Source organism: Phalacrocorax carbo, chromosome 24 (assembly GCF_963921805.1).
Source record: "Phalacrocorax carbo chromosome 24, bPhaCar2.1, whole genome shotgun sequence".
Taxonomy (NCBI): domain Eukaryota; kingdom Metazoa; phylum Chordata; class Aves; order Suliformes; family Phalacrocoracidae; genus Phalacrocorax; species Phalacrocorax carbo.
The window spans coordinates 7,558,658-7,572,071 of NC_087536.1; the positions used below are offsets into that span (position 1 = coordinate 7,558,658).

At 53.0% G+C, this 13,414-nt stretch overlaps 1 protein-coding gene across 2 annotated transcripts in view; it reads right to left on the minus strand.

Moving 5' to 3' along the window:
* Positions 1-13,414, minus strand: part of ZMAT4 (zinc finger matrin-type 4) — a 74,613-nt gene that overhangs the window by 44,852 nt on the left and 16,347 nt on the right. For both annotated transcript variants that reach the window (XM_064472682.1, XM_064472681.1), the window contains exon 2: positions 10,446-10,547. In XM_064472682.1, coding sequence (XP_064328752.1) covers positions 10,446-10,547 — 102 coding nt within the window. The remainder of the gene's footprint in view (positions 1-10,445; positions 10,548-13,414) is intronic.

The following is a 13,414-nucleotide window of genomic DNA, read 5'->3' on the forward strand; positions in this document are numbered from 1 at the left end:
TCTCCAGCCGGAGCCCAGAGACCCCCCGCCCCGGGGGACACGCGGCCGTGCCGAGCGCCCGCTGGACTCACCGGTGGGAGACGGAGGGAACGGTCATGGCTGTGGCTTCTCTTAGTTTGCAGTAAATGCTTTTTCAGAAGCCTGGTGGTTGGATTTTAATCCTTTTAGTGTGTACTGTGTTGATTTTTTGGTACGCTGGCAGTTTCTTAATTAAATTGCCATGAAACATGCAGTCACATGATCACACCAACTTTATCATCTTTATTGGCCCTACTTGTAGGGCCATCAGAAGAGACGAAGCCTTTTGGGCCACACCCAGTTCTCTAAACCTCACGCACTATACCAGTCACACTGTCCTCCTGAAGGTAGGTCCCCCAGCCCCCCTGCAGGGCCCGTTTGCTCGGGAGCCACGCCAAGCTGGGAGGGCTCTGCTCCCCGCAGCCGTCCCCCGGTGCTGCCGTGCCCCGCTCCGCGCTCGCCTTCCTCCTGGGAGCTTCCTCCGCTCTCCAAGTCCCGTGAAGGCTCAGCAGTGGCGCTGCAGAGACCGTGGCCAGCTCTTTTCAAGCACTTGCTTGCAAATTACTGGACCTGCCGACCCAAAAAACCAACAAGCTAGCCTTAGTAATCGCTGCCTAACAAACTTCCAAATTTCTACTGGAACAGAACCAATTTATTCCTCGTTCTGTGATATAACAACATCCTCTGCTTTTTTTTAAATAGAGGACAGAAATATTTTCAGCAAACGCCTTCCCTTTTTTGCCTCTTCTACCCACACGACCAGCAAACACTATTGTCAAGATCCCCGTTGTTTGCTGCAGAGACAAACTCCCGTCTGTTATTCCAGACGCTGCTGGGTGCCAATGTCCTTTTTCTCCCTTTGTAATTTTTGCAAAGCCTCATTTATAATTTACGGTCATTTCTAGCCACTTCCCCTTTTTCCTCTGTGAGTTAATTTTTTAAAAAGCATCTACTCATGCTTGTGACTTTCTCAGCACACAGATACGTGCCCGTCGTGCCCAATTGCACACAGCTAAATTTTCACCCCCGTGACGCTGCCTTCTTCAAAGCAACAATTAGGCATGTTACCAGTTTGGACATTGATTTGCTTACGCATAAGGGCAATTACTGACGATCTATTCAGCCAAGCAACCATTAGCTCATTTCGTTTTCTCTAAATCCGTGATCATTTCTCCCTGCTCACCCAGCTGACCCTGCTCGTGGACCCCCTCACCAGGGACACCGACGTGGGTGCGCGCGGCTGGGAGCAGTTCACAGGCCCCAGCAGCTTCCCCCAGATCTTGATCGCTGCAATTTTAAAAATGCAAAAAACAAGACTTCAGAAGCTCCAAGGAAAACAAGAAGCTGCGCCCAAAGGCGGCGACTTGCAGGGGGTAAGGGGGGCTGCCCTGTCTGCCGCTCTGCAGTCGCACGGGGTCGAGGCGTCCAGCCCAAGCCTGACAACTTTAATCATAATCAACATTGCTGTTGCTTCATTCACCTTTGTAAGAGCAAAGGCTCACCAGCTAGATCCTCCTTTCCAGCGTGAGCTCAGAGTTCCCGTGGGCACACGAAACGCGTTTCCGCCAGGGGAGCCCAGAGGCACCCTTTCCCATCCTCCTCCCTCCTGCTGCGCTCGAAGGTGCGAAGGCCAGAGGGTCTCACACCACCAGCCGAGAGGCCCCTCGAGAAAAGGATTTCTGAACCGCGCTTGTTGAACGGAGACGAAAACACAGCGTTCGGTTTTTGCCCTTGGCACAGCCCCATCACACAGGCAGAGCAGGCGGGCGGCACTGGTACCCGGGCTGGGTGGGTACCGCGGGTGCCTACAGGGTATCTGCCACGGCTCGAGTCCCACCCCCGGCACCCAGCCCTGCCCTCTCACAGCTGCTGATCCAGATGGATCCAGGCTTGGCTCTGCAGCTCTCTCCGCCTGATAGATACCTGCAGACCCCCGGCACAGCAAGGCATCAATCTTCTGTCTCGGGAATCACCGTTTCAGCTATGTGATCTTTAATTTTACCACTTCCTATATTGATTTTTACTGTAGTCAAAGTACCTCTTACCCTACACACCACAGCGTATCCTGTGGAGAGGAAAATAACTCTCTTTACAGCCTGTTGCTGGAGCAGCGTGGCACCAGCAGCAGGGCTCAGCACTTGGCTCGCAGGCTGCTGGTGCCCTACGGACCTGCCTCCCAGCGCCCAGGACCCCCTGGGATTGCCCAGCGGCTTCTGCTCCTCCCCAAGCGCACCGAAAGCCCCTTCTCACTTCACGTCCTCAAACTTCTGCAGGTGGATCTGACACCGAAGCTAATGCAACCGTGGATTTACTCGTGCGTTGGCGCTCAGGGAATTTTTCCGGGCAGTGCAACTCCCTGGGAGCGTGCCAAGGGAAAGGGGATGCGGGGACGGGGCGAGTGGGACGGCAACCCCTGGAGCGTGCCTCGCTCAGCAAGCCAAACCCTTCTGTTCGCCTGCAGCCAAGCGGCGGGTTTCTCGGCTCAGGCCGCCCCGCCGCTGGGTGCCGACGCTCGAGGCGCGGACAAACTTGGCTGCTGGTACAGGGCTGACATCCCGCTCTCCGGTGGGCAGTAGAAGAGATAACACAAGCGTAAGGCCCCCCCCGCACAAGGCGCCCGGCACCGCGATCCGCAGGGCGGCACGCACCGGCGCCGCTGCCGGGTTCCCGTCCCATCTTCACGTGTCTGAAGCAAATCACTTTTAAAGTGCGTCGGTGCCAGTCACTTCTGAGAGCCCGGCACAGCGCGGGGGCGGGTTTTGACACAACGCACAACGATTAAAGACTCTGCTTTCAAACCCCTGGAACCCAAATCCAAACACGGGTCGCGAGTTTAAAATATTAAAGAAAAGCAAGAGCGAATACCTGGAACAAACAGGTGCCCTCCGATGCACCGGGAGCAGAAAGGGGCTGCCGCGGGAAAGCGAGAGCTGCAGGGACTTCTCCTGGGGACGAGGCCAGCGTGGGCCTGTCTGGGGTGACAGGGCAACCTTCATCGCTTCTCTTCCACGCAGGCTTAACGTGACATCCCTTGTGCCTCTCCATTACTGCTGACCTCGGGGTCTCATCCCTGGTGGATTTTACCACGGCTCTGAAGGTACCTTTGAACTCCAGCTATTTTTAGCCAGGAACGAGACTCTGCACAGAGGTACCTTGCAAGGGAGCTGTACGAGAGGGCTTTACCCGCTCTGCTGTTGCTGCTATTTAGCGATAGATGTTGACACTCGGAGTGCATTAAAAATAATGTTTAGCCATTAGCGCTGACAGCAGCATAGTAACGCGGAGCCTTGTAAAACACCATTTAATCTACGCCGGTTACCTGAAGCACTCTGTGATCCAGCAGCTAATGCTGCCCTGGTGGGTGAATACTTACTGTATGCAGAGAAGGGAAGAGGCAGCACGGGCACCTCACCATAAAACACCGACATCCACGTATCTCTCTCATGTACCATGTGTGGCCATGTTTTACCTCAACATATTTTAATTACTGCAGTTAGACAGCACCACGCGAACTGGGTGCCGAGGCAATCTGCAGAAGGTCTATATGTGCACGTACAAAAAACAGAACAGTGCCTTCATCACCTTTGCAACTGAACCACAAAAAAAGCTTTCTTTAGCCTGATTTTCCTTTTCTCCCCAAGCCAAGGTTCTCCTACCAAACACCAGCATAACCTCCAGAATAACAGTAATGTTTGAGCAGCCACTAAAAACTATATAGCATGAGTACTCCACCACAGAGCGGATTGCTCATCATTTCTGGGGAAGGACAGAGGAATAACAGGTAGGGCGTCCCCACCTCCGCCATCCTCTGAAGTATTTACGGGCTACTCTCAATAAAGCAAGCCAAAACCCGGCGGGTAAGGAGCCGCGATACGAGAGGGCACTGCTAGCAAACGTTAGCATTCCCTTCGATAATACACAGCTAACACCAGCAGACTCCCCGACACACGAGAGCCCTGTGCAGTCTTTATTTCCAGCTGAAGCACATCCTTTCCGCCCCTCCATCCTGGAAATGCCTGCAGCATCTCGTCCGGGGAGCTGGCACCAGACAGAATATTCCAGCTCCTTGTGTTCCAGTGCAGCATTTAGTTTGTTAAATAGAGTATATGCTCTTCCACTGCATTAAAATTTCAGACACAGGATTGCCTTTCCGAGCACACACATCTTGATCCTTAAGGCACTAATGTGCCAATAGTAAACAATGTTTATTATTCCTTCAGACAAGCCATCATTTTATGCAGCTTCCCAGAGGACGGCCCAACTGGAAGCAGATTAACCCGAGCACCACTCCAGCCCCGTGCAGACACGGAGTATTGACGAGGCTGTCGATCCTGCTCACCCGCTTCGCTCCAGAGACAGGGTGAGAAATTCCAGAGAGCACTCGGCTCCAGAGACGAGCCAAAGGGCACGGCACTTTATTTGTTCTCCCCAGTTTCCTCCGCATTTTAATTTTAATACACTTTGCCTCTGCCCTCTCCCTGCCTCTCAGGCTCCACCACAAGCATTTAAGCATCACCCTTCATCTCACAAGGTGAGCCAACATTCACACGACACCTTCCTGGGCTTCTCTTCCTACAGACCCAGTGTATTTCTCCATTTTAAATGAAAAAGCAAAGTACCATCTGAACACCTAAAGCAATAAAGATTACGATGGTGAAAAGTGTTACAGCAGCTTAAGGAGCAAATGCAGTGATGAATATGCAGCTCAGGGTGGAATCCGAGAGCAACTTTGCATATTTGGTGATTTTCCTGCAGGATTTTCAAGGACAAACTTGAAAATAAATGGTAACATCTTCCTAATGGCTGTGTACACTTCTATATAGAGATGAGGACTTGTAGCTAACTAAGAAAGCTTAGCTTTTAAAATTTATGGCGCAGCTCACCAAAGGGACTGATACAGCCTCTCTCAAAGACAGAGCTGGAAAGAAGTGTTCAATCACAGATGATCTAGAGAGCATCCAGCAGCAGAGAGGCTTTCCGCTCTAGAGGAAGGCGAGATGCAGAAATGGAGAAAAGGAAGAACCCTCCTCTGGGGCGCAGACTTTCAGTTGCATTGCAGCAAGTACAGTACGTCTGATTCCTCGCCTCCTCCTGTTTGGCAAACTCTGTGGCACCAGCCTCCTCCCAGATCACTGGTGCCCTCTGACCCTCTCCGGTTCCTCCTACACTCTTCCCCTTGCAGAGGGCAGCAGCTGTTGCTGAGCGTATTAAGCAGCTGGTAAAGCGGCCACACAACCGCAAGGGCTTCTGACTGCCGGGCAGCAGCCTCCGTTATTTCTCTGCAATACTTTTGAGGGGTCAACGGCATTTGAATAGTGGTGCTTTGTTGATAGAAGTCACAGGAGCCTGATGGCAGATAGAGCTGCTGTAGCACGAGCCACGTGCTCTGAACCCCAGCCGTTTGACAGGCTCTCCCGTCTCCCCAAAATGGGCTCTGTGCGAAGGTGCAGACGCTCAGTAGTTGCCTTCTGGTTTTCCCACCCACAAATGTCACTTAAAAACAAATCAAACCCTTCATTTCAAAGTTGTGCTCGAAAGACACACACAGTCTGTGCCATCAAAGCAGAGCAAAAAGGTCGATGTCTGCGAGAGGCTCCCCGCCTCCGTGGCCGGCGCAGAAGGTGCCCCAGGAGGAGGGCGCCGGCAGACGCGACCCTCGCGACGCACCCAACCCTCCCCGCCTTCCCCGCCACCCACGGCCCCGGGAGGTGGCAGCCAAGGAAGGAGCTGCCACGGCACAGCCGGGCATCCTCTGCTCCACGTGCGCCGCAGGAGCCAGCCCACGCCGGCAACAGGTAAAGAGCATCAGGATGAGGCTGGCCCCAACCTCGTGCAGACCAAGCGTCCGGTCTGGAAGGGGTCTGCCAGTCATCCCCACGCCTGACGGCAGGCGGGCGAGCGAGAGCAGAGGCTCGAAATACCCTCCCTCCACCAGACAGCACCGCGCATTTGGCCACCACCTGCCTGACGCAGCCAGCAACCGCCTGGAGCGTATTGCATCCCTCTGCCCTTTTTTGTGATTCGTTGTCTAATCCTTCATCCCGCTTCATCTTTGTTCCTCCTGCGGGGGAAAGGGAGAGCCAGCGCGCATCAGGAATGCTTGGCACATCGCAGCAGCACAGCGAGCTGCTACCTAGCAGGGATTTTATCAGGCATCCATATTTGGATGCTTTATTCCAGTAGCAGACATGGGAAGGGAGTTTTCTGATACTTCAGGGGACAAATTAAGATATTAATTTGCTTTAAGAATTGAAATATTCAAATGCACAGTCTTTGGGGCATTGACAACAACCAGTAAGATCCGTCTCACCTGTTAACTGCTGCGTGGAAGCTAACCGGTATCTTCAAAGCAGCTTCCCGCGACTCTCAGCATCGCAGCACGCAGAGAGCTCGATAAGGCATTTTCTCATTTGGGCACCTGCGACTTCATTACGAGTCGATACCCCAAGGGCAGCTACTCAGATCGGCTCTGCCCTAGGGAGAACCCTGGACAGGAGAGCAGTACCGGGCAGTTTCACAGCGATGGAAAGGAGAGCAAAGGCACAGCAGAATATCAGACAAAGCCATAGACACAATTGCACAAAGCACATAAAATAAGGGCAGTATTTTGCTGTATGTCAAGCCGGAAGCAAATATATGCTGCAAATACTCTGATTCTTCTGTCATTTTTCCACTACACTTGCCCTTGGAAATAATACCGCTTAATATTGCATGACTGATATCAAATTATATTTTATTCCTGGCAAAGTAGTGTAGAAGAAAAGAGTTCTTGGTTGACGATTTGGAGAAGGAGATGAGACAGTGATTGGAACTGACTGATTCCTGTTTGGCAAGATAAAAACATCCCCCTTTCATACGCTGTTTCCCTCTATTTTCTTACAGAGAAATGTCTTATTTTGCATGCACAAAGAAGCCAAGATTCCAGTGCCTGGCACAAAGGCTGCAGATCTTATTCAGCTGCGCTAGAGAGGCAGCAGATAAATTCCCTTTCTCTCTAAGCTCTGGCTCAGTAAGGGTGCCCTTGCACCGCTGACCAAAACCAGCCAAGCCACGGAGGAAGAGGCATCACCGGCACGGTCCGGGAGCTTGAGACTGCTGGTTTCCAGCCCGGCCTTCTGCAGGTACCTTCGCCAGCCCCGAGCGTGAGGCTCAGCGAGCGCCGCACGCCCCTTTGCGCGGCTCCGTGGCGCAGGCAGAGCCCCCGAAGCCCCGCAGCCACCCGGGCCGCGCCGACGCCGGCGTCCACCAGCGCCGCGGGCAGCCGGGCTGGCCCCGGGCGCTCCCCGTCAGCCGGTCCCTCCTTCAGGAAACGAAAGGAAGCCAAAGCTGAGGAGCACGGGGGGATCCAGGCTGCCCGAGAGCGGCTCGCCCGACGCCAGCCAGCGCGCTGAGCGGCGGAGAGACGCTGAACTGCTTTGATTAAGCTGCAGGCACCACGCCAGTGTGGAGCTTGTATTTTGCAGTGTTTCACTTCTCCCCATAAAGTTCTAGTCAACTCAAAATGAAAAGTTTTGCTCTGTGCAAAACATTCATTTATGTTGTGTTTTTATTGGGTGCTTTGATATTGACAGTATTTTTTTATTTAATCAAACAGCTGAAACAAAGTAACTTTAGAAGATTAAATGAAAAGGCATTTGCAGAAGATTTAGTCTTCTGAAGTTGATATTTTCCCTATGAAAAGAATCAGTTTTGACCATACCGTGCTTTTCAAAAGGAAGGGGTGGGGGGAGGTGTGAAAATTGTGACCAGCTACTTCTTAATTAGGAAGAAACAGTGAATTTACATTCCTGCTATTAACTAATCGGCTTGCAGCAAGGGCTGGCCGTCTCAGGCAGGATGGAGCTCAGATACATTCAACACCACGATTCTGTACGAGAACAGTCATGTTGTGAATCCTGGTGTTATAAAAGTGAATATTCTGACCACAGGCTTGATCTGCTCCTCTGGCCAGGGAACAGAAACCCCTTCCGAGCCCGTGCCTGGCAGAAGGAACAGCCCTCTCCGTTCACGGGGCAGATGCTCAGACCAAACTCCCTATGGAACAGCATCAGAGCAAGAATTATTTGCAGAAATTATTCTCCAATGATTTTCCATGATTAATGCACCCAGGGAAATCGCACTTTGCTTGACGGGTGTCTGACTAGAAAAAGGGGCCAAGTTCACCTAACAAGGGACTCGCTACAAATTACCTGCCCGGGTCTCTCAAAACCCAGTCCAGCTCGCGCCGGGAAGGAGCTGGGAGCGCTGCAGAGCGGTTTTCCGCTCACATTTGCAGTCAAAGCACATGGACCCGGGAACCTCCCCCGCAAGGCTCGATGCCGCACCGAGCCGCCGGCAGCCCAAAGGCTCCGTGCGTTGGCCTCACGGAGGGAAACATCCAGGGTACGGCTCTGCTGCGCCACGCGAGGGCTCCTGGCGGCACGCCGGTCACCCAGCACCGCCTTCCCCGCCAAACCTCGGGCAGATCTTCAGCCCCCTCACTGTGTCCGCGCGTTTCTTGGGAGCGGGGTAGGAGGAGAACTTGTGTTACACCCAGAGCAGACGCTCCAAAGCGCCGAGCCTCCCTGTCGAGAGCAGGGGCGGCTGCGGGGACACGGCAAAGCACGGTGCCGCCGCGGCACTGGGGCACCTTCCATCTCCGGGGCCATCAGAGGAGACCCCCGGCGGGGCTGGGCCAGTCCCCCCGCCCGGCTCGCTCTCCCCGTCCCTCTGATGGCATTATGCAACCCGGCAGGCAAGGCTACGGAATGACATTATGGTGCCGAACGTCTACAGCGTCTGCTGGGATTTCACGGGGGATGACAAATGAGCACAACACCTCGCGCTGGAAATATACAACAGAAAACCGTGTTGTTTTCCACATTTCAAAAACATCTGCTATGAATTAATGATTCAGCTCATACCTACAATTACAGGCACAGAAGAGGAGAGATTGGCTGAGCACCCCACTGCTCGCCAGGCGCTACTCCCGTTTCTGCGGCGCTGCTTCTGCCTCCTGTAGTCAAGCTTTGGCATCCGCATCGACCATTATCAAGATCTGGAAGGCGTCCCTAAAACTGCAGCCTTAGACTCCACAGCGGCTGCCAGGGATCTCTGCTGCACACCAAGGGCAGCCAGAGGAGCGTTTACAGGGGATGTCTTGAGAAATTCACCAAAACAAACATGTAAAGTGCCTTACCAGTAACTGTGCGTTATTGTTTGCTCTGTTTGTTAATGCGGCACAGCATCCTTGGATACTGTACATTGATTAAGCTCCTTGTATGTCTCCCACTGGCCGCACCGACAGAAATGTCTCCCCGGCATATCCATTGTTCGAACACTCAAACCAGAGCAAAAGTTTGGGGAAACTTCATCTTCCACGCCTCTCAGCACAGATTCTGATTTTGTGGAAATACTGCAGACACCGATAGCCTTAGTGTATTCAAAAGCAGGGGCAAAACGCCACTAAGCCACGCAGCCCCCATGAATGGGGTCCTCCAGGAGACACTGGACAGTGTCACACGTCCTCCCCCCGCACGGCGCTGACCGCCCGGCCGGGCGTCACCAGGGGACGACGGTCCCCTGCTCCCCGCGCCATTAATACCTTGCAAAGGGTGACCGACTGTGCTCTAATCCCCCGTGCACAACCCTCGCATGAAGCGATCCTGCACCCTCTTCATCTAAACACGAATGGGAAAGTTCCTGTCCTCCTGTCGGGTTAACGCTGAGACAGCCCCTCGCCGCGACGAGGATCTACGCCACGCTGCCGCAGAGCCGCTCGGTGCACGTTTCCCGTGCCACAGGGAGCGGGTGCCAAGGCATGGACAGGCAGCGGGTTTCCTTTCTTGAAGGATTCCGCAGCAGCATATCCCTCAGTAATTTCCTCCCTTGTTTAATAGGAATTTATTTAATTTTGTTCTGAAGATACGCAGTGCTGTTAATTGCGTTTCTAACATGTCTCTAATAATATATCCTTTCTAATTGTTTATTGCTTGCCTACCCCTTAAGTGCTTAAGCGCATTCACAAATATTAATCTATTCTCTGCACAATCAGTGATTCCAACTCAGCAAAGCACAGTGCAGCACATTTAATATAAAAACTTACGTTCGTTTTGCTGAACTCTTAATTGAGCTCCTTGCTAACTATGCTTCTTTGAAAACTAGCTTTCAGTCACGTTCAAATCGCAGCCTGACTCTGCGACTTTAGACAGAAGAAACAACCAGACACGCAGCAGGTGATGTTGCAGCGACACCATTTACAGAATAAGGTGCCACCAGTAAAAAGTGTCTTTTGAATCTTAAGTTTTCAGAGAGGAACTTCGAAATGCTGGCGTAGGTACTTGCTGGGAGTGCAGTCGCTGATGGCACCCTGTAAAACGCGCAGCTGGGAGAGGCAGCGACAGCGGGGATACAGATGGACAGAGCAGAGCTACCGAAGAGCATCCTACCTCGTAATGGGCCACGCGCTGGGACTCGGATATTAGCTGAGCGCTGCACACTTTGCAGTAACTTTCAGTGAATAATTCCTGGTCGATGTCGGACGATTTCATCTGTTCACGGCAGAGAGAAGAGACAAACAGAATCAGTTACAAAAGGCAGACAGAACAGGGCGTGTTTGATGAGGGTCCCTACAGAGACGCGGGCAAAGCGACGCTCGAGCTGAGCGGTTCGTGTCACCGTGAGGGAACGAAACCAACTTTACAAACCTGCAGATGTGAAACACACGGTCCCCATCACGTCCCCAGCACCTACAGCTCGGGTTTATGCACAACCAGCCTGCGCCGAGCGTTCGGTCCTCGCCTGCAGCAGCTCCCGGGCGTTTCCCCGGGCCCCACGTCCCCGCCTGCGCCCAAGGGGCACCCGACCCGCTGGACGCCCTCGGCCACAGGCACGGCACAGGTTCCTGCTCTGCAATTACGCTTCGTGTATGAGCTGCAGCTGTAAATGGCTGTTCTCCTCTATGACCTTTCATATCCAGAAATACCATGTACGTAACCAGCTGTAGCATCTATCGCTCGTGGCTCGAAACATGCTTAACCGTTTGTTATAAAACACAAAAGAGCTGATAAAGAGTTTTCTATAAAACGCAAACATCATTGCAACCTGGAGGAAGGTGTTTTTAAGCCGGAAGGGTGCTCTGCTATACTTCTCAATTTAGAAACGGAAGAGAATTGTTGGGGTGATTTACCGGGCTGTGCTGCTCTCAAGCAGCTGTTTAAATATTTGTGCGTTCCCCGCAACGTCCAGCGAGGACGCTTGCACTTACAAAGCCAGCTCTCTGAGTGAGCCGGCTCACGGGAACGCTTCAGTTCTCTGTTCACACCTGCCTCGCTATGCAAGCAACTGCAGGTACCCAGCTCTGAACTGGTAACCAAGGTGCATATTGGGAAGGTTGAGGCTTATAAAAGATGAACCCAGGCAGAGCCAGAAACTCCAGCAGTAGCTTCACAGGCAGGATATTTAAAAACAAAACACCCCAGTGCAATTCAAGAGGGAAATAGAAGCCGATGCTTTCTGACTAATGCCAAGATAAAGTCTATTAATTCACAATCATAACAAACTTGGGTATAATTAAGACTGATGATACCGTTTTTATAGAGTTTATTCCACTGATTGGGAAGAAAAACAACAAGGAAGGGAAAAAGTTATGAGATCTCATTAGCAGAAAAACAACCAGGTTGAGAAAGGCCTGTCCTTGCAGGGCTGTGCAGCGGAGCTGAGGCAGCGCCAGCTCTGCCTCTGGGCTGGGGACGTCCCAGGCCCCCCGGGTGCCACCCTGGCCTAACCCTGTTCCCTTGGGCTCAGGAAACGAGGCTTTCCGTGCACGTCTGCCTGCCAGCCCGCAGCAAGGGCTGCACCGAACCCCCAAACGTAAGGCCGACTCACAAATATTAAGATCTCTCCACATCCTATGAAGACAAGCAGCCGAGCCCGCACCAGAGGCTCCCAGCCCGGAGCCACCGGCTTGCCCCCAGCTCCAGGAAAAGGTTTATTTGGGTGTTTGTGGTCTACCGTACAGAAGACAACTCTCAGAGCTCCTCTGCTGCTGCCCTTGCTCTCTGACTCCGCAACGACACTTGCTTGTTTTCTCTTGCTATCTGCCTAGGTTTAACCATCATTTATGCTGTCTACAGAAAAGCTGCATTGAGAAACTTTCGAAGACACCAAAAGACCTTTTCAGGAATACAAGAAGTGTTGCAAAATTGCGTCAAAGGCAAAATAAAGCAGAGGGAAGAAATCTCCCTTAAATACAACAGATTGACACAAGACAAACCAAAGAATCTCATTAAACCTCAATCCGGCAACGCAGACAGAGGCAGGTAATACTGCCCTCATTTGCATGCACTCTGCAGTGCTCACAGTGTAAACTCTCCTTGCAAAACTCAGAGTAAATCAAAAGCTGCTCAGTATTATCTTAGCCCTTCATGTTCTGGTAACAGATCCCACGTCTATCCTTCCTCTAACACGCGCACACGAATGGAGCTGTCTGCCCCCCCGTTATGGCAGCAGGGGCTAAACAGGCTTATCCAGGAACAGGATTTAAGGGGTTTTTTCTAAGCAGCAACTTCTGATACAGGTATAGGATTTGTTAGCCTCAATATTGCCTGTTAGGTTTTATGTGCCATTGTTGTTACACGAGGAGGTAATGCATTGCAACAGGTGAATACAGCTGTTGTGCTGACAACGTGAGTGTTACACAGCATGATTCATGTATAACTATTCAAGTTACCTAATAAAGTCTCTCTGGAATGGCAGACCCTCAAGCAATGCATCAACAGCAGTTACAGACGACACGAGGCAGGAGCATCCCCAGCGTGCCATCCTGCAGGTGACTCGAGCACCGCCGGGTCCCTCCCTGCTCTACAAGGCCACGGAAAGCAGAGGTCTAACGAACGGTAAATCCTCACCGCAAACAGCTCGTGCCCTTCAGCCGCAGCACCCGAGCCCTGCCGCTGCCCCGGGCCCTTGGCAGCTCTCGGCCAGCGCTGGCAACGGCTCCGCTCGCCAGAACGGCAGCGCCCGCAGGGTCCCTCCAAGGGCTGACTCGCTCCCTCGCTCGCTTCAGCTCAGGCTCTTTTACCACAGCTGTCTTTCCCGCAGAGCCTGACCCGATCCACGCCTTTCACACGGGACCAGCGTTCGGCCGCGCGTGCCCGGTACCCGCAGCACGTCTCCCGAAGGAAGAGCTGACCCTCGCCGCGTCCCTTCCCTCACCACGCAGCGAGCCCCCAGCTGTGCCTTGGGGCGGCAGCTGCTTCACGCCCATCCTCCTGCCCCTCTCCCAGCACCGCGCGCATCCTCCCCGCTGCTGGGACCCCCCCGCTCTGCCCGGCCATCCCCTGAGCATCTCCCCAAGGAGCCGCTCTCGGCCGCCTTCGCCCCGCTCTCTGGCGGGCACCGGGTGGTTTTGACCTCC